Here is a 20,398-nt window from a genome sequence, read left to right on the forward strand (position 1 = left end):
ATGGAAAGAAGTGTCGTAAGGAATAAAATTGAATGTTTTTGGAATGAATGAAATTTGTCAAATTAGTATAACATGTACCTTCGACTACCAGGCATAGAGCAGTTGTAGCAAATTTTGCATTAGTTAACCGACTCTCTATAATGTATAATTAAAAATCAAGATAGTGTAATCATAATTTATTGATGTTAGTTAAAATGTAATTTATTTGGGGATGAGATTAGTTTTTGGTTATTTATTTTGGAAGTATAATATGTATTATGCATTACAAATGCTTACCTTTTTAGTTTAGCATTTGTTACTTTAGAATTTTATTTTGGCTTGACATAGCCATGATCATCCCATATTTATTAATTTTCTCTTCTTGCACCTTTACAACCTGCTGACCTGCATTCATTAAATCAAGATTTAACATATATATATATATATATATATATATATATATATATACAAGAAACTATATAAAATAAAACATGTAACATATTCATCACAAACCTTTGTATAACAATACTAATGAAATAAATAAAATTTAGTAACGGACGATGGATGGGTGATCTTGTGCAACATTATTTTTATTGGCTGAAGTGTACTCCATCTAGCACATATGAATTGAAGTGCTCTGATAAGTCGAATTGACAAGCAATATGTAAAATAAGAGGTAATATGTGTGAAATATTCACAAATGTCACATAAAAAATGAATCAAACAAATGACAGAACTACAATGTCTATTAGGTGTGAGACTCGTAATAGCAACATACTTTGTTTAATAATGAATCAAAGTAATCATATATTTGTAAAAAAAATATTCATTTACAAAGATAGAAGTTTTCTAATGAGGGCGTTCATGTCTTTTGTACAACCTGTTTGTTATATTATGTCATGTCCTATATTGTCTCGTCTATTGATTTTTTACAAAAGGTATACACACACATGTAACATCATAATTCCATTACATATAACATCCAAGTTTAACATTGAGTTTACTGTTTTCGAAAATAGGATCATAGTTAGAGATTAAAAAGATGGAACCAAGAAACAAACACAACATGAAAAAAAAATATAAATTCAAAAACAACACTATACATCCAAATTATAAGTATTCAACAAAGAACCATACGAATGAGTAAAAACATATAAATTCAAAAACAGTATCATACTTACAAATTAAAAGGATTTAAAGAAGAAGTACTTACACTTATTCGACTAATTAGACTGATGGGAAGGTTGAAGTTTTTTTTTTTGCTTTTGTTTTCTACGGAGGAATTATGACAAAATGTTAGTGTAAATCGAGTATTAAAAAGAACTGAAACATATATATATATATATATATATATATATATATATATATATATATATATAAGTCAATATGATGAAAATTAGTAGGTAATCAATTGAAATCCCATTAAACTTAAAATATAAGATATCATGCTGCAAAATGTATTGGTTCATAATAATATCCGAAATTTTTGAAATTTGAAATTAATAGTTTCCGAGATTTCAACATATAATATATTTGGAAAACATTTTTGAATGAAAATAGAGCCTAAATTTAAGGTTTACATTAATAAGGAACCAATTTTGTAGTTGTAAGTTTGGAAAGAATTCAAGTATCATTCTCATTCAATTCATGCATTCAATTTCCTAATATAACGGATGAAAAATAATATTGGTAACGGAATCTGATTTTGGAAACTTTAAAATCATCGCGTAAGGCTTCAAAACAAACGGGTTGACTTCTTGTTTGATTAAGGTGACATAAGCAAATTGATCTAAAGGTGTAAAACCTATAAAGAAAACACAATCAACGGCCCTGATTGTTTTAGATGATGTCATAAGGTATCTCTTTTAATAATATTTAGAGATTGCATCACATATTTTGTGTCCTTATTACTCATTTCTCAATAATTTGTCAGTCATTTGAAAAAAAACTATTCTTTTGTATGGTTGGCTCATTATGAGTTTTGGGTGAGCAGTATTTTTTAATTAAATTTCATTAATGGAACGTAGTAATAATAATAATAATAATAATAATAATAATAATAATAATAATAACAATAATATTTTAGAACACTTGTCATCGTTTTAAATAGAAAAGAAGATTATAAAAAAGAAAAGTAAGAAGATATTTAAAGAGAAAATGACAAAAATAGCCAATTATCCTAATCACTTTTAAGAAGATATTTAAAGAGAAAATGACAAAAATAGCCAATTATCCTAATCACTTTGCGGAAAATAGCCAAAAAAAATTGAAATTGTGAAAATGGCCATGAAAATCGCAGATGGGAATGGTCCATCTGCGATTTGACTTTTCCATCTGCGAATGTACAAGTACCTAAAGCACAGTTGTGCTTTAGGTACTTGTACATTTGCAGATGGAAAAGTCCATCTGCGATTTTCACTGTTCACCTGCGATTTTGCGTAGGAAATTCTATAAAAGGAATTTTTTTCCTCATTTTTCACTCTTCAATATAGAAAAACTCTCTCTCTCGGGGATTCCTTTTGTCGATTTCTTAAAGAAAATGGACGATTACTTCAACAATCTCGAAAATATGGTTAGATTTTAACTCTTTTTACGTTTTAATTAACATTTATTTAGTATATGTGTTTATTATTTTATTATTTATTGTATTAGTTAGTGTAAAAAAAAAGAAATTATATTGTTTGTGATAGGGTAATTTTGTTGTATTTGATAGTTTTTATATTTGTTATTACTAAACTTGAAGTTTAAATGCTATTTTGTTAGTGGTTGTATGATTGTACAAGTAGAGACTGCGTAGAGTGTGCATCGGGTAGTTGTACATTTAGTAAAATGGTTAGAATATGCTTATTTTTTTAAGTTATTAGTTAAATAAATTGTTAGAATAATGTTTACAATATGTTTGGTTAGTGGTTTAAGTTGATAAATTGATATAGCATTATTAGAATATGTTATTTTATATAATTTGAAACTTAAAAATTGTTTGTATATTTTTCGTATAAGTTGAAAAATTGTTAGTTTAGTTGTCGTTTTAGTTGAAAAATTGTTTGTTTATATGGTTAGAAAATGTTATTTGATATATTTAGAAAGATAAAAATTGTTTGTATATTTGTGGTATTACTTGGAAAATTGTTTATATAGTTGCCGTTTAAGTTGAAAAATTGTTATAGTATGTTATTGTTTTTTAGCGTAAATATATAAATTATTTATTAAATATTTGTATTTGCATTGTTATTATGTTATTATTGCATTTAATAATAAAATATTTTAAAATGAAATAGTTGTTTAGTTTTCTAATATGTTATTGTGTTTTTTGCAGCATAATTCTAATTATTTCGATGTGAAAGCTACTGTAAACTTAAAGGGATCGGGGTGTAACATATGAGAATTGTTTGAAGTGTTAGATGGTGTGAGACGTGATATATTTAAAGATACAGTATTTGGTTACTTGTTGGACGTCCCTCGTTTATAAGGGGACGGATTGCTGTTCCACAAAATGTTCCTTCATCAGATATGGTCGGACGTTGTTTTATCTCCAGATGGAATAAAACGGTTATATTTTAGAGTAGCCGATACGAAATTGGTATATGGGCCGGAAGAGTTTTGTTTGATAACCGGGTTGAAATTTGCGGAGTATCCAAAAAACATCGGGAAAAAAGTGTCAGAAAAAATAGTTAGTACTAAAAAAAGATGTTTATTGCGTGAGCGGCTATTTCCGAACCATACAAATAGTTCGGTGAAAATCGGTGACCTGAAAAGTTTAATTTTAAATCAACCATTCTTAGAAGTTGACGATGCCGATGCAGTTAGAGTATGTTTGATTTACATTTTATGTGAAGGTTTTTCAGGAAAATAAATAAATGATCGCGTGCCACAAGATTGGTTTTTTTTTTTTTTTGCTGAGAATTTGGATGTTTGGAACACGTATTTTTTGTTTACTTTGAAACTTTTATATTATTAATGTTAAGTTATATTATAACTAAATTTTTTTTGTTTTGTTAGTTTCGCTTGGGGTAGCTATTTATGGGATTTTACGTATGATGACCTTGAGGATACATGAAACAAGATAAATAAATATTTATCACTTCCTGAGCGTCGTCAAACTTTAAAATACACCGTCTCAGGATTTACGGCTCCAATTAGGGTATAAAAATTTACTTATATATTTAAATGGTTTTATTGTTATGATAGTTATTTTAATTTTAACTTTTATTACTATAATTGTAAAAAATTGTAGATATGGATATATGAGATGCTTCCGGCTGTTCGTGCCTGTGGATTTGTATTGAGAAAAAATAGAGACATGCCTCGGATGAAACGATGGAGTGGGACAAAAAAATTGAAATGGGTTGATGTGAACAAGATTTTTTCAAAGATACAGGTTTATAATTTTTTTTAATTATTAATAAAATTCATTATTATACTTTTATATGCATTTTTAATATGTTCTATTTTTTAGGAGGGACAACCACCAAGAAATAAAATGTCACCGAGTGATGAGGAGATGACATCTTTTTATTATATGTCATTTCAAGAGTATGTATATGGTGAACGGAAATCAGTTCCATCCCCAGTACGGGACCATTTTAGGAGACAAGACGAATCTTCGTCTAGTATGTCGTCTAGTGGTCGCTCTCATGGTAGAGGTGGACGCAGCGGAAAACCCAACCTAGAGGAGGTGTTGAAACGGCTACATGCACTGGAGCAACATGTGTTTACGAACCGAGAACCTACAGAGGTGTTTGTTGAAGAAGTGAATAATGAAAGATCTATGGAATAACATCAGTTTTGATGAGCCTGCAGTATTCCAAACAAAATTTGATGAACGGGTTAGTTACACGCTACATTATTTTTTTTAATTTATTAACATATATTAATATTTGTGTTCATATTTTATATTTGCAAATTTAGGTTGTAGAAGATGAAGTGATGAATAAAAATAATACAAATGAAAATATTTTTGGTGTTATTGAAGACGACAAGGTTATTATAGATATTACATTTACGATTTTAATAATTTATTTTTAATGTTTCTTTCGTTAATAACTATAATGTGTTAATTTTAATGTAGGAGTTGGAGGAGAGGAATGAGAATGCGGGTTGTAGTAGGAACAAATTTGATGATGATGTGTTTGATGTAAATGATAATGAAGCTAAAGAGGTTGTTATACTTACATTTATTTTAATTTTCATTTAGTAGATTGAAACATGTTTTAATTAGAGATTTTTGCTTATTAATTTAGGTGTCGGAGGAAGATGAAATACAAATTACAGGAAATGTAAATTATTATGATGCTTATGGTTTTGATGGCTACACCCGATAAACCGAGGGATCGAAATCCATCAAAGTATTTGTGCCCTCCGTACACCGAGGTATTCGTTTAATTTAAAAACTTATATGGTAATAATAGAATTTTTTTTATGTGAATTATTTGAAAGATAGAGATGTAAACATTTCAATATTGTTTTAGCTGCACACAACACCGAAGCAAAAAAGAAGAGCAAAAATGAAGGTTGATATGAAATCAACAAGCCCCGTTCCTCCTCCAGCATTTGCTGTTGCTCACGACTTCTCCGTGTTGCGCCTGCAACCTTACGTAGCAGGCGGTGAGGTTGTGATCAAGAATTATTTATTTCATTCATATGACGTGCAACATCGTTTGTTTAATTTGGTGTTAGATAGAGAATTTTGGAGCGCCTTGTTTGGGCATACACACGACGGATGGTTGGAGGCAGCGGTAAAATAATACTTAATTTATTTTTTTTAAAGTATTTTCTTTTTTAGTTATTAACAAAAGTATCATAATTTTGTGCAGCATATCACCCTTTGGTATAGACTACTGATGGAGAGACGTTTTGATAGCGACCGACATACAATAATGCCGCCAAATTTTTTTGTTTGCCATGCTCTGGAGGAAGGGCAGGATTGGAGGGCGTTTATGGCTGGTATTGCTAAATACCCCAACTTCATGGTTGCTTGGTGGGATGTCGATACGGTAAACTAAATTTTATTTTTTGAAAATATTATTGTTATTGTCGTTATGTTTTGGTATTCTTATTTCTAAACAAAATTTATTTCTTTTTTATCCTTATACAGGTCCTATTACCGATTCATTCAGCCCCTAATCACTGGTTATTTGGGGAACTACGATTGGCGAATATGGAAGTCCATATTTATGACAGTCTCGGTAGAGTGGCTTATGAAAAATTCAACTCTGATGGAACCTTTACCAAATTTGAGGCTCGGGTGGCAGATTATTTAGACAAGATTAACTATTGGGCCCGGAGGAACATCCCAAGGATTCCATTGAATATGCAATTCATATTCGAAACAAATGTTCCCCAACAAAGTAGCCATTTGGGAGATTGCAGTGTTTTTGTTTGTATGTTTATGGAACAATTAGTTTCAGGCCAACCAATACGTGAACTTATTGACCCAAGGAACGCAGCTTTAGAGTTTCGCCAACGGATGACAAAAATTTATTGGGGGTCGAGTCTTGGTCCTATGTAGTTGGATCTTATATTTATATATGTAATTGTATGTTGGATTTAATGACCTAGTAATAACTTAAATACTTACAACATAATAACGACACCACCATTTGTTTTAAAGTAACAAGTACAATGCTCTAAACATAACAACAAATACAACAATTTATTGATGTAACAACCTAAAAACTATCAAAACAATACTAAAAAGCTTACAACTTGTAAATAATAATTGCCAAAAACAACACCCAACTACAAACCAAGGCTATATTTAACTGCTTATTTTCTGATTGAAAGAGCTTGTTATTGTTAGCTATTTTAGCTATTATGATAGATGATTGGTCCTTCTCTTCATCAACCCAACTGATAAACCCGCATTTTGGTCCCTGTAAATTTAAACATTGACAATAAGAATTGTTGCTATATAATTATTAGAGTGTAAATATGAATGAGGTTAAGAACATGATACCATATATGGGCAAGCGTAAAACAATCTTCCTGGGTTTTTAGTTGTACCCGAAATCCTAATGATATTTTAACCTCCGCAATTACAGTATGCCATTCGCCTTTTTTAGTCTATCTAATATGAATTAATTTCACATATAAATTTAATGGAGTTACATTACACCCATTTATAGAAGAAATTTTATTACAAACAAGTATCTTTGACTATGAAATGAACTGGTTTGACTACGAATTTAAAAAGTTGAACTATGAACTGCATACAAGTACATTGTCTTGTCTTGTCGGCCAGTGATGTTTGACTATGAAATGAACTGGTTTGACTACGAATTTAAAAAAGTTGATTTATGAACTGCATACAAGTACATTGTCTTGTCTTGTCGGTCAGTGATGTTAGACTATGAAATGAACCGGTTTGACTACGAATTTAAAAAGTTGAACTATGAAATATGAACTATAGAGAAACACCAGTTTGTATATAATTAAAATTGTATTTGTGTGATGATTATAATACACTTTCATTGCTTGTGAAAATGAGTACTTACACCGAAAGAAGCTTTACTCAGCTACCAATATTCCTGCATAATCTACAAAGAACAAATCCTAATACCTTCACAACCATCAAGAAAACGAATACCAACTGCTTTCAATTCTGTTTTATGGCTTTAGGTTGCATGGTATAACATATTAGTTTTATTGACTTAATTAAGATTTCTTGCTAATGTATCTCGTGTAGTCTTTACTTATCACTAATTTATGTTTGTTTTTTTTATGCAGATTCGTACCTTCCTTAGGTGCATGATACCGTTGATATATGTGGGTTATTTACCCCTTCTTGGGAGCTATCTGACAACAATGTACTTCGCAATGGCTTTGGATGGAAATCATGAACCCCTACTCTTAGCAATTGGTTTGGGAACCTTAGAGTGTGAAGAATCATGGAGATGGTTCATGATGAGGTTAAAAGATTGTTTAGGTGAGGATACAGAGGTTGGTTTCATAAGCAACCTATGTGATAAAATAGACTTTGGTGTTCAGAGTGCCTACCCGGATTCGTATCATGGATATTGTCCTAGAGATATAGCTCGAAAAATACGTGAGTCTGTCGGACATAACGATACGGAAGTCGAATCGTTGTTTTGGAAGTCATGCAATGCATATAGTGTTCATGATTTTTACTTGCGTCTGGAAAGGTTGCAAAGTTCATGTAGGAAACCACCTTTCTGCACCTTGCTTAGGAGTCCAATTTACTGGCTTGACGATATAGCAATTTCAAAATGGACACGAGCATTTTTCCCAAAAGTACGTTACAATGTTAAATCGATTAACGTCCCTGAAATGTTGCAATTTATATCCACACGTGAGTTTCCTATAACAACGATAATTGAGTTAATCAATACGTCGATACAATCAAAGTATGGTGAACGGGCTGAAGTGGCGGGTAAGGGAGATTGTTATATTTAGTTTTTTTCTTGTGTTATTATTTTTCTAAAATTATCAAATTTTCCAGGGAGGTTGTCTGGTGGGTTGACCCCTTATGTTGAGAGTAAGGTTCAAAAATGTGTCAACAAGTCTTATAATTGGATGGCAAGACGTTTGTATGGGGATACATTTGAAGTCGATGACAATTTTGCCACCAGCAACGTACAACTTGAACGAAGGGTATGTAGTTGTGGGAAATGGCAAAAAAGCGGTATACCATGTGGCCACGCTATAGCATGTCTAAGAACCCGTACGTCTGAAGCCATTCACGAAATGGTTGATTACAAGTTCACTAATTTCGTGTATCGACTTGCATATGGATCTGAGTTGGTGAATACTATACCATCACATGTGCTCTGGGAAATCCCAAATGAAACGGTGGTCCTGTTACCTCCCTCAATGAAGTAGTTATTCATGTACCCCGATTTTATTTTATGTCGTATTATGTATTAGTTATTCATGTACCCCGTTTTTATTTTATGTCGTATTATGTATTAGTTATTTATGTACATTTTTTGTTAATTCTTTTTTAATTGCGATTGAGGAAACAACATACATTAAAAGTAAGGGACATTTATTAAATAGTCACAAAACACACATACAACAACAAGCAACTTAACTAACGAAAAACAATTAACTTAACCAACATGCATATTAAAACTGAGGGACATTCTTTAAAAGATTCCATGCATCTGCATGGGTAAACTCGCTACCATCATATTCAAAACGGTATAGTTCCAAAGCCACCTGTCGCAGAATGTCTTCATCTGTATTTGCATGTTCATTATCCAACTCGTTATAAATACGTTGAAATTGTTTCACCTTTATTTTCAAATCCAGAAACTTTGCTTTGACATCTCTTGTTCTTCGATATTGAGTACGCCCCATTAAATGGTGAAACAAATGACAGACACGAGACCAAAATGATCCAGCGCGAACTTGTGGGGGACCCGGTGGAAAATTCTCCTCTACAGTTACAATCCAAGCTTGAACCAAAGCGACCTCCTCTTCATTCCTCCATATATGTGGTACAGGTGAGTCCATAATTTCAAGGGGGGAAGTAATACGATACAATTAAAATGGATATTAACAACTATTTATAGCGACTCCTTATTTTTCCGGTGCAATGGCTTGTCAACTCAAGTAGCAGTGTATTGTGTTGTCATTCGACGGAATGACTTGTCAACTCCAACAGTGATCTGTTGTGTTCTCACTTAGTACACTGCGTTCGTCAGTTAAGTTTGACTATGAATTGCAGACATATTAGAAGATTGGACTGCGATATTGTGTATAAACTACTATAAATTGACATTAAGTTAAATAAATAGTTTACTAAACAACCAATACAGCTGTTCATATATTATTTTTGAGATTTTACTCTCTTTGTTTCAATCAAAATGAGTTATATACCATGGAGCAATGACGAGTTCTTGGTTCTTACACGTGCTTATATTCATGTGTACGATACAACCAAGTTGAACGATCCAATGTTTTGGAGTCGTTTAACCAATATTTTCAACGCTGAAAACCGAATGACTACAAGAAACGATCGTGACGAACTAGACATCTTAGCAAGATGGTATGAAATGAAAACCGAAGTTCTATTATTCAACGATGTTTATACCAAAATTGACAACACCCGTTTAATTGCTACTGAAGATGTCATCTTGGAAGCTGCTAATGAGGAATACAAGTCATTAAGTGACGGGTTGGAATTCCAGTTTGAAGCCCCTTGGAATATTTTGAAATATATCCCGTTTATTTAAAATCTATTTCAGTTTATTAGGTGAGTACTAGGTAATTTTCATGTATTCCGTATGTATTCGATGCATCTTCTATGTTTAATTTTAATTAATAAATGCCCATTGCATTAGTTTTCACAATACATTAGAATACATTACTAACAAGAATTCCATGAACCATTACAAACATTACAATAATTACATGAAAAACAACGACATACTACAAACAAAGCATTAAAATAAAAAACAAGTCCATGGGTTATTATTAACGGAAATTAGAGCGGTCTACATGAAATACTGATTATTTTTTACAACCTTCCAAACTTCCTCATATTCGAAGTCTCTTCCGTCACGCTCACAGATGTAAAAATTTGTAACAACTTCCAAGAACTCTTCTTCGTCCCGACAACGAAGTTTGGTACTTTTCGCATAATTACACGCTCGATTGAACCATGTCACTTCTTCCTTTACATCCATCCATTTAGTAACAACATCTGATTGTTCTCGTTGTTGTCCTTCTCCCATCTCATGGTTGAACAAAGCTGTTATGCGAGTCCATTCATCACCTACTAGGCAATGCGGGGGAGCAAGTAACGATACACCATCCTTAACACTTAGCCAACATCGTGTAAGAACCAACACCTCGTTTGTCGTCATGGCCTTTCATAATTGGAACCAGGTACTTCATTCGAAGAACTTGCTGCATTCGACGACATTTCTAAATATGGGAGTTCATTTCGTTTAGGTGATTTGGGTGTTTGGTTTTTAGATCTTAAACATCTATTTATATTAATAAATACAGGACTATGAATTACAACTTTGATTATGAAATGGTTGCATTTGGACTACGATTTGCAGCTTTCTGCAGTGACTTATCATGTCAAACAGTCATTTATGTCTTGTCACTTAAGAGTTTGACTACGATTTGCAGGTTACTGCAGTGACTTGTCATTAATGTCTAGTCATTTCAAAGTTGGACTATGAATTAGAACTCTGACTACGAAATGGTAGCATTTAGACTAGTATGTATAAATACCACTTATAGCACAAGTTTATTATAATGTCGACTTTATTATGAGTTCCTCACACAAATTCGAAGTTTTCTCATGCAACGAAGTAGATTGTTACTACTGTGATTCAGTCAACCCTTTTTTACACCCTCTTCAGCCGGGCCATATATGTCAGATGAAAATTTTGAAGAATTAAAGAAGGCTGAAGAACAACAAGAAGAGGACAAAGAGTCATCCCGACTTCTCACTCAACGTGGTAGTGATATTGCATCGGAATGCAAACAAGCTCAAGAATGGATAGACCTCAATAAAAACAAAATCAAAGAGCATGAAGATTGGATAAAAAAGACTAAGAAGGCAATCAAAACGACTGAAAAATGGCTTGTTGAGAAGGACGAGCAGTTGATACACATTATGGTGCAAAAGGATCGTTTGGAAGACAAAATGAGAATTAGGGATGACTATATAACAATGGAGAAAGAGAAGTACCCATTGCAGTTCCCTGAGTTTAAAAATTAGTTACAAAATTGTTGTAATATTATCATGATACAGATTAGGTTGCAAAAGGATCGTTTGTTGTTTTTTTAAATAACATGTTGTAATTGTTATAATCTGCAAACTAAATTTTATAATATAAAAGCTTCATTAATTGTTATAATCTACAAACTAAACTAAAATATGAAAGCATAGCAATGTCTTGTAAGATTTAATAAAAAAATTACAATACATAATAAGTTAACAACTCTTCATTTCAAGGTTGTTTTATATCAAAATCAACGTCATAGGTTTGTGAGCAACTCGCTGAACCACCAATATTAAATGTCATTTCTGCAGTAGAAATTGTGCGACGTGCTCCACTACCGGACGCCCTTCCAGTACAATTGTTTCTCGTGTGTCCTAGTTGACCACATGTAGAACACTCTTTTCTAATTGGACCCTCGCCTTGGGATGGAATGTGGTCTGTGTTTCTTGGCCTGCCTGGCTGACGTTTATCCATTATAGATGGCTTAACAATCATTAAATCATCGGGGATATCCCATTCGGATGGCTTTGGCAAAGGATTTATTGATTCCTCATACGTTTTCCTCGGTGTTTCGGTAAAGTAAGCATTTAATGCATACCTTGAGCAGTCTTGGTAATTGTTCACTGTTAAACATCTTATGACATGACCACAAGGTATCTCATCAAGTTGCCAATGCCTACATGTACATGTCATATGTTGGAAATCAACAATCACATTTTGTGCCCCCTTTTTGACCTCGCATTTCGTATTTAAGATCATGCGAACATCCCACTTAGTAAAAGTTTTTTTTGTTTTCTTTTACAATTTCATTGGCCCAAGGGGTAAGTATTGTTGTTGCTTCCGTTAAAAAAACAGGCAAAATGAAGAAGTTAAGATCAATAACATTAAATTAATAAAACATTAATATTAAAAATTAACTTAATACCTGCAAAGTTACGTCTTTGAAACCACCATTGTTGCATTGTTGCACGAAAAAAATCGATCAACATAAGTATCGGCACCTTACGTGCGTGTCTAGATAATGCATTTATAGACTCTGCATTGTTGGACGACATAAGATTGTATCGGTTCCCTTTAAAATGTGCCATTGACCAAGTTTCTGGATTTATACTTTTTAAGTACTCCCATAGTGGTTCTTTTGTCTTTTTCATAACATCCATGGCAGCGTCAAAAGCATCAACTGTGTATGCCCTACAAGCCTCCCAAAATATTCCTTTAACTGTGTTACTCTTCCCGAATCTAGATACTATGTTGAAATACAAATGGACACCACATATTCCATGATGAGCATGAGGAAAAATGTTGGCAACGGATGTTGCTATAGATGGAGACCTATCAGATATAATTGTATCTCCTGCATATTTCCTATGCAATCACGTAGTTTTTGAAAAAAACATGTCCAAGAATCGGTACACTCATTTTTGCATATACCATGCAACCGGTAATATTTGGTTTTGTCCGTCCTTAGTAACTGCAAGTAACATGGTACCTTTAAACTCGCCCTTTAGGTGGGCTCCATCTACTACTAGGGTCGGTTTACAAAATTTGACAAAAGCGCGTACCTACAATACATTGTATATCTATTCAAATACACCAAAATAAAATGAAAAAAATAATAAAATATTATAATACTAACCGAGCAACCGAGTGTGACGTACAAAAACTCAAAGCGATCATCACCATCTGTTTTAATATGTGTCACCGTACCGGATTATGTTTGACCAAATTGTGACAATAATCCGGAAGTTTGGTAAAAGAATCCTCTTTCGTACCCCTTAACAACAACAATGCATATTGTTTCGCACGTCATGCCTGATGGTATGAGATATTGATATTCAATTGAGCATTCATATCATTAATAATATCTTTTCCCCGATAAACTCTACTATAGTCTTCAGCCAAAACACCAGCAAGATATTCACCCAAAACATATTTGTTTGCTTGTCGATGATTAGGTTGCAAAATTGTTGAAGAACATGTGTGTACATCAACAAATTTATTCACTTGGAAAAGTCCATCAGAATTTTTAATTGCTTTTGCTCTTAGTAACCAAGAACAATTTTTCGAAACACACACAGCTTCATACCTTGATTTGGTGGATCTACTTGTCCTCGTCTGAAAACCTTCTCGAAGACATTTTTTACCAATACACCGCTTTAAAAGTTCTTTGTTCTTAAATATACTCTCACATTCAATCTTTTGAAGATTCATGTCTACCATCTGTGTTGGGATATCTTCATTAATATCAACTGGACATGCTGGTACAGGGGGCATACCGTAAAAAAGGTTATCGGGAAACTTAGCTTTAACTTCATCACCCAACTCATCTCTATCTGAATTGCTTTGTAGGTCGGTTATATCTAAACGTACATCAGCAACATCAACATAATCCCCGTAAACATGCTTTTTTTCATTTTTTTGACTCGAATTTTTTTTCTTTTTACTTTTATCTACTACACGCCTATTCATAACTTTAACTTCTTGTTCGACAACATCATCACAACGACCACCCACATCATTAAGATATGTACCAACATCATCATCACCAACATACTTGTAATTCTCAGGATCCACATAGTTAATAGGTGAATAACTAACATTAACATTTTCAGCAACACTGTGAAACTGAGGTACACTAGGAGTATTGAAAGTACCTATCGGATCGTTGCTCCCTTTATAGCTGCATAAATTACCAACCGGCTGATTTCCACTGTGACCAGCCTCATTAACCTCATCTCCTTCATCAACCACCACAAACACTTTGACAGCCCTTCCTCCACTACATTTGATTACATTTATCAACATTCTAACATCCATGTCTTCAACTATAGCTATATAATAATTCAATTCAGGATGATGGAAACGAAGACTAATTCTATATTTGTCTAACAAACCAATTTTGCTTCTCACCAAAGATACAAAATCACTATAACTAATATACTCAGAAAATATCAAAGCGAATTCAGAAATACCTCCCTGTGGACATACGCATTCCAGATTTGTTTCAATAACTTGTCATCTCCCACCGGTTACAAGACAAACAAAATATTCAATCATTTTTTTATAGAGATTTTAGAGAAATTTCCTAAACAAATAACAACTAAAATGATAATTTTCTACAAAAGTTTATATATAGTAACATTATTTCGTAGTCAAACCATTTGATTTCATAGTCAAATTAAAAAAAAAAAATTTAAAAAAAACATAAAATCGCAGATGGCATACAGAGAAAATCGCAGATGGACTATGTCCATCAATCCATCTGCGCCTGAAAATCCCTATATATATAGAAAAAAAAAATTAAAAAATTCAATCCACCTGCGAATTTACAAGTGGCTAAAGCACAAGTGCTAAAGCACACTTGTGCTTTAGCCACTTGTACATTCGCAGATGGAATGTGCAAATCGCAGATGGACCATTCCCATCTGCGATTTTCGTAGCCATTTTTGCAATTTCGATTTTTTTTGGTTATTTTTCGCAAAGTGATTAGGATAATTGACTATTTTTGTATTTTCTCTATTTAAAATTACTTTCTATAATAATAATAACTCAATACTCTTGGATTTCCTGATTAAGCCCATGACCATATAACGCGATTGACTTGGTGTCAAATAGTCAACTAGGACAATTCTTCAAACACCTGGCGTGTGAAATTTCCAGTGTATACGATCAATATTACCAATTAATTCACGAAAGGGACAACAGATACATCAAATTCCTTAGATCTGGTAATCAGCGAATGAATCGGAGGATTTAAGGACCGAAGAATCAACACATCGCTTCAATTCAATAGCCGAACAAGAGTCGATACCACTGACAGTGGTGGTAGTTTCTGATCTTCTTTGAAGTTTGTTGGTGGGGGGGTTTTGTGATTCTCGAAAAAGTCTTTTAGACATTGCTAATTAGTATTTCGTTTTATTTTGGGGATTGGTTGAATGTATGAGAAAGAAGAAGAATCTGAATCAGGGATGGGTCGAGAGATCTCGAATCTACTTCGGCCGCGGTCCTTTGTTATCTTATTGATCGGTTTAATTTTCGTCTTCCTCGCTTTCTCATCGTTCTCTCAACAGGTAATGCTCACTGGCATTTGTTAGAATTGAATTGGATTTGGATCTATTAATAAATTTAAAATGGATTCAAAGGGTTTATTCTGACATCTCGACTTAGATGAAGCAGCATTTTGTTTAAGGATCTTAGAAAAGATTTAGGTGCAGTTGTAATGATACAGTTTGTGAGTTAACTATTAACTATGAACTAAATACGTGAGGTCTTCTTACTATCTAATGTGATTGATGCTGGCCACTGATATGAATTAGGATTTAGGGCAGAGATTAACAGAGTTGGGGGATTTGTGATTAGGGTAATTGGTAAATCTTGGATTTCTTTTTAGTAGATAAAACAAAGGGTTCATAGGTCTTTTTTTTACTAAACTTTAGAGGATTGATAATCATGGTTTTGGCAGCCAATGCACAAATGTGTCCTTAGTTTTGTTACTCTTTAGTGGATAGTATGATTAAATGTTTACCTTGTTTATGAATACTATCAAAATCCAATGTGATTAACACCTGATTTTCTTCTAATCTGTTGGACATAACCTGGTTTGTGTTTAGGAGGAAGATACAGTGGAAGAGGTCCATGAAATTACCCACAGAACATTTCTGGATGTTGATATTGATAAGCAACGATTAGGTATGATTTTCATTGTGATTAATATACAAATGTCAACTGCACATTAGGTTCTTGACAAATGTTATGAATTTAATTTTTTTCATGTAATATTTATCACCAACTTACCCAGTTTACCTTATAACTACAGGAAGAATTGTCATAGGGTTGTATGGCGAAGTTGTACCAAAAACTGTTGGTAAGCTTTCAATATTTTTTAATTATTAAACAGGGGACTAAATGTATTTATTACTTGATCTTTATCTAATTAACAAATACTTGATTGTTTTTCTTTTATGCAGAAAATTTCCGCGCTCTATGCACAGGTAACTGTTGTTCCCACTAGTATAAAATGTAAACTAGAAATTTCAGTTCATATGTTGCTAAATCCAAATTTCTTTTGCAATTAGGGGAATTTGGCAAGGGTAAAAGTGGAAAACCGCTCCACTATAAAGGAATACCTTTTCATCGTATTATACCTGGGTTCATGATCCAAGGTGGAGATACTGTTTATGGCAATGGGAGAGGAAACGAATCTATCTATGGTGGAGTCTTTCGTGATGAAAATTTTAAAATCAAGCACTCACAACCAGGTTTTTTTTATTACATAATTATTTTCTTCTAAAGTATTTTCTTCTAAAACTATAAGATTCTTGCAGGTATGATTGCCATGGTCAATTCTGGACCAGATTCTAACGGTGCACAATTCTTTATCACTACCGTTAAGGCCTACTGGTAAGTTCTGTCTTATTGACATCAGTCACAGTGACAGTAAGACAAAAAATGCAAATTTTTGTCCTATTATCATTGGTCTCAGTTCCATGTATCCAAACATAATACAGTCTGTTATGTCATGTCATGTCCTGTCTTGTGTGGAATTTACAATTTACAGGTTGGATGGGGAACATGTTGTGTTTGGAAAAGTTATCGAAGGGATGGATACAGTGTATGCAATCGAAGGGGGAGCAGGTACTTACAGTGGGAAACCAAGAAAAAAAGTGGTTATTGCGGATTCAGGCGAAATCCCAAAGACAGAGTGGGATGTTGTATTACAAACCACAACGGCTGAATCATAGCATCGATACAATTAGCTAGATTTTACAGTTTGAGTATTATACTTTGGGATTTTCGCTAGTTTGATAATACATTTATTTGTACCTATTTTACTTTGAGAAAAAGCTTGATATTTTTTATTTTTCTAATTTTCATGCTTTTTTGAATTTTTCATGTTTTTGCCATTTTCATGTGCTTGATAAAAAAAAGACTTTATTTAACTATTTAAGTAAACATCTTTTATGGTACCACCAAATTAAAACCAAACGTACAATAGATGTGATCAAGTTTCGAATATATTTATTATTTAAAATATTTGATACAAATCTGTATGTTGGTGGGTCAAACGTCAAATTGAGAGGACAAGAGTATATAAACAAGATCCAATCGGACGCATCTACATGTGATCCATGTGGTCAACATGCAAAGCATATCTTTCTTCATCACAAACCCTAATCAACAACATCAGTTTCAGTTTCATTAACATTCGATTTGCTTTTTGTGTTTTGGAAACTTTTTGAATTCAGTCCATCAAGATTGACTACTTCAACAGAGCTTTCAGTCAGTAGAAATTTTATATTCTAATTTTATTGATGCCATGGCCAGCTCCGACGACTCCGCCGCCACCGGTAAGTCCTCCGAAGTCACTGACCCTCCATCTAAACCTCTATTATCTTCCTACATCGATGAATTCAACCAGCTCCACCATTCGCCACCACCCTCCGAATCGGACCCATCGTCGTCATCTCACTATCCGACGAATATCACTTACAACCACCAATCCCCTCGCCCCATCAAAGACATCACTTTCCTCATCCTTTTCCTCCTTTTCGTCATCTCCACTTTCGCCTTCGGTATCTTTGCTTCAATCAATAAAAACCCTAATTCTTCCTCCGTTTCTGCTTTTTCTTATGATATCAGTTCCGATTCTTGCATAAAACGCCGTAGCAGCTCAGTTATCGGGGATAGAGATTTCTTTCTTAATTTATTCCGGTCTGGTTCTGATTATATCTTGAAGAATTTGATACTCACACTTGTAATTACTTTGATCTTAAGCATACCCATCTCTTTGTTTGTACTCTTTTCACTCAAACATTACGCCAAACAGTTGGTGTACGTTTCACTTCCCTTTTTCGTAATAGTCCCTGTGTTCCTAGACTTCTATTGGTTTATCACCTGTACCATTAATCCCACCTGTAGCCAAGATTTCCCTTTAGCTTACAGAATCCTAGTGCTGGTGTTTGTTCTTTTAATAATCGGGGTGATTGTGTGGATCTTCGTGGTCAATTGGAGTCGAATCGAGTTGACTGTGAACATAATCAGGGTATCATCCGACGCTTTGTCCAATAACTTAGGGCTGTTCCTCGTTCTTCCCGCATTGATCCTTGGGTTGCTCGTTTACTATGTCCCAATCGTAGTGTTCTTGGTCTTTGCAAGGTTAAACGGCGAAATTGTTCCTAGGGAAAAACAAGGGAAGGTTTTTTGCGTGTGGAAACAAGATAGCTGGGTTCCAGCTTACTTTGCATTGGCGATTCTTACGATGTTATGGTCTGCAACTGCAATGGTGGAAGCACAAGTTTATGTAATCAGCGGAACCATCGCTCAGTGGTACTTCTCAAAAGACGATTCAAAGGCCAAAAAACCCATACGAAGCTCCCTGAGGTATTTCTTCCCCAAAATTTTCCAACTTTCTTAGTTTCTGTGAAGATCGTAACTTGATTATATCTTACAATACTTGTTCAGAAACGCATTTGGCCCATCATTCGGAACAATATGTTTCTCTGGATTATTAATCGGTATTGTTCGAATCGTGCGAGCTGCTGTTGATACTGCAGCAAGTGAAGACGCCAGTGGCATGGTTAACCTAATTCTACGATGCTTTGTCAACGCCTTACTTTCAGCCTTCGAATTTCTCAACAAATTCACCATAAATTTTTCCGCCATAACCGGTGAAGCTTATTGTTCATCTGCTAGGTTAACATATGAACTTCTAAGACGCAATCTTCTCTCAGCTGTTATCGTACAGACTATTTCCACTCGTTTGTTGGCTGCAATCATCTTTGTTCTGTCAGCAATCTATGCGATTGTGGTTAGTAATCTAAAATCTTTATCATTTAATACAGTTTTTTATTTACCGTTTTTACAGTTTTACAGATTTACCCCCCTTTTGGTTATAAACGTGTACTGGGTATGTAGGTTTGTGTGATATTAAATGCGGCAAGTGGGCTAGGGGTAGATTCGTACTTTATAGCTGCAATGGCGTTTGTGGTGTTGATAGTGGTTCTTGGGTTTTTGGTGAATGTGCTGGATAATGTGATAGATACGGTTTATATATGCTATGCGATTGATAGAGATAAAGGGGAGGTGTGTAAGCAGGAAGTTCATGAGATTTATGTTCATCTGCCGATTAATAGGAATCATAATCCGGCGTATTTAAATGCTACAACTCCACTTCTTGTATGATTTTGGAAAATTTTGTTAAGTGTTTATGTAACTTTGATTATTTTTTGTATGTTACTCTTCTGTACCATTGTTCCTTTGAGGATTAGTTTTGGTTTAGTTATCCTTACTCGGAGGATTTTGTTGGATTTTGTACATTTTTGGATGTCGTATCTTTTTTGTGGTAGGATATAACTAAATATGCTCATGGTAATCGTTTTGCAAGAGAAACACCTTTGAATTTTATAATTACTTAGGTTGCGTTTGGTTTGTAAAATGTTTACCAAGGTTTATAAAATGTTTATGAAGGAAATGGAATCTGTCAAAGAATTGAAATATGTTAGAAATTAGAACTCAATTTCATAGTTGTTTGGTTGACAAGAAATGGAATTGGATTTCCAATTGACAAAACTGCACAAATGGTCACTGGTTTGTCAAAAATTGTCACTTTGGTCCAAAAAGGTTTGGACTGGCACCAGAGGTCCAAACTTTTCATTTTTTTGCGAGTTTGGTCTAATTTACTATTAACTTTTTCATAATGACGATTTTGCCCTTAT

At 33.6% G+C, this 20,398-nt stretch overlaps 5 protein-coding genes across 6 annotated transcripts; 3 read left to right on the forward strand and 2 right to left on the reverse strand.

Annotated features, from left to right (window-relative positions):
• Positions 1–7,794: 7,794 nt before the first annotated feature.
• Positions 7,795–8,817, forward strand: LOC145163856 (uncharacterized). The gene is made up of 2 exons (XM_079082605.1): positions 7,795–8,368; positions 8,438–8,817. The coding sequence occupies exons 1-2, from the start codon at positions 7,795–7,797 to the stop codon at positions 8,815–8,817; spliced, it is 954 nt and encodes a 317-aa protein (XP_078938731.1).
• A 3,026-nt stretch (positions 8,818–11,843) lies between these two features.
• On the reverse strand, positions 11,844–15,023 carry LOC145166243 (uncharacterized). Of its 2 annotated transcripts, none has more exons than XM_079085184.1 (3): positions 13,321–15,023; positions 12,610–13,246; positions 11,844–12,360 (listed from the first exon to the last, which is right to left on the reverse strand). In XM_079085184.1, exon 1 carries the CDS (start codon positions 14,499–14,501, stop codon positions 13,491–13,493), a length of 1,011 nt encoding a protein of 336 aa, XP_078941310.1. In that variant the 5' UTR covers positions 14,502–15,023; the 3' UTR covers positions 11,844–12,360; positions 12,610–13,246; positions 13,321–13,490. The 2 variants fall into 2 exon arrangements, with proteins under 2 accessions (XP_078941310.1, XP_078941309.1); XM_079085183.1 differs by having other exon boundaries at positions 11,844–12,521.
• On the reverse strand, positions 11,913–13,168 carry LOC145163857 (uncharacterized). The gene is made up of 3 exons (XM_079082606.1): positions 13,116–13,168; positions 12,603–13,049; positions 11,913–12,360 (listed from the first exon to the last, which is right to left on the reverse strand). Exons 1-3 carry the CDS (start codon positions 13,166–13,168, stop codon positions 11,913–11,915), a joined length of 948 nt encoding a protein of 315 aa, XP_078938732.1.
• A 255-nt stretch (positions 15,024–15,278) lies between the features above and the next one.
• LOC145166244 (peptidyl-prolyl cis-trans isomerase CYP21-1-like) lies at positions 15,279–17,551 on the forward strand. Its single transcript, XM_079085185.1, has 7 exons — positions 15,279–15,754; positions 16,295–16,373; positions 16,501–16,548; positions 16,652–16,675; positions 16,760–16,942; positions 17,009–17,084; positions 17,242–17,551. Exons 1-7 carry the CDS (start codon positions 15,620–15,622, stop codon positions 17,423–17,425), a joined length of 729 nt encoding a protein of 242 aa, XP_078941311.1. The 5' UTR covers positions 15,279–15,619; the 3' UTR covers positions 17,426–17,551.
• Positions 17,552–17,723: 172 nt separating this feature from the next.
• On the forward strand, positions 17,724–19,990 carry LOC145166245 (Plasma-membrane choline transporter family protein). The gene is made up of 3 exons (XM_079085186.1): positions 17,724–19,064; positions 19,146–19,491; positions 19,599–19,990. The coding sequence occupies exons 1-3, from the start codon at positions 18,001–18,003 to the stop codon at positions 19,863–19,865; spliced, it is 1,677 nt and encodes a 558-aa protein (XP_078941312.1). The 5' UTR covers positions 17,724–18,000; the 3' UTR covers positions 19,866–19,990.
• The last annotated feature ends 408 nt before the right edge of the window (positions 19,991–20,398 follow it).

This window comes from Lactuca virosa, chromosome 3 (genome assembly GCF_052849685.1).
Source record: "Lactuca virosa cultivar CGN04683 chromosome 3, Lactuca_virosa_CGN04683_v6, whole genome shotgun sequence".
NCBI lineage: Eukaryota > Viridiplantae > Streptophyta > Magnoliopsida > Asterales > Asteraceae > Lactuca > Lactuca virosa.

Coding starts and splice junctions, on each gene's coding strand:
- LOC145163856 (XM_079082605.1), top strand. CDS start 7,795: ATGGCTTTGGATGGAAATCATGAACCCCTACTCTTAGCAATTGGTTTG. Junction 8,369..8,437: donor TGAACGGGCTGAAGTGGCGG/GTAAGGGAGATT, acceptor CAAATTTTCCAG/GGAGGTTGTCTGGTGGGTTG.
- LOC145166244 (XM_079085185.1), top strand. CDS start 15,620: ATGTATGAGAAAGAAGAAGAATCTGAATCAGGGATGGGTCGAGAGATC. Junction 16,374..16,500: donor TATTGATAAGCAACGATTAG/GTATGATTTTCA, acceptor TTATAACTACAG/GAAGAATTGTCATAGGGTTG. Junction 16,943..17,008: donor AATCAAGCACTCACAACCAG/GTTTTTTTTATT, acceptor AGATTCTTGCAG/GTATGATTGCCATGGTCAAT.
- LOC145166245 (XM_079085186.1), top strand. CDS start 18,001: ATGGCCAGCTCCGACGACTCCGCCGCCACCGGTAAGTCCTCCGAAGTC. Junction 19,065..19,145: donor CCCATACGAAGCTCCCTGAG/GTATTTCTTCCC, acceptor ATACTTGTTCAG/AAACGCATTTGGCCCATCAT. Junction 19,492..19,598: donor CAGCAATCTATGCGATTGTG/GTTAGTAATCTA, acceptor CTGGGTATGTAG/GTTTGTGTGATATTAAATGC.
- LOC145163857 (XM_079082606.1), bottom strand. CDS start 13,168: ATGTTACTTGCAGTTACTAAGGACGGACAAAACCAAATATTACCGGTT. Junction 13,050..13,115: donor CAAATATTACCGGTTGCATG/GTATATGCAAAA, acceptor GTGATTGCATAG/GAAATATGCAGGAGATACAA. Junction 12,361..12,602: donor CGTAACTTTGCAGGTATTAA/GTTAATTTTTAA, acceptor ATGTACATGTAG/GCATTGGCAACTTGATGAGA.
- LOC145166243 (XM_079085184.1), bottom strand. CDS start 14,501: ATGGATGTTAGAATGTTGATAAATGTAATCAAATGTAGTGGAGGAAGG.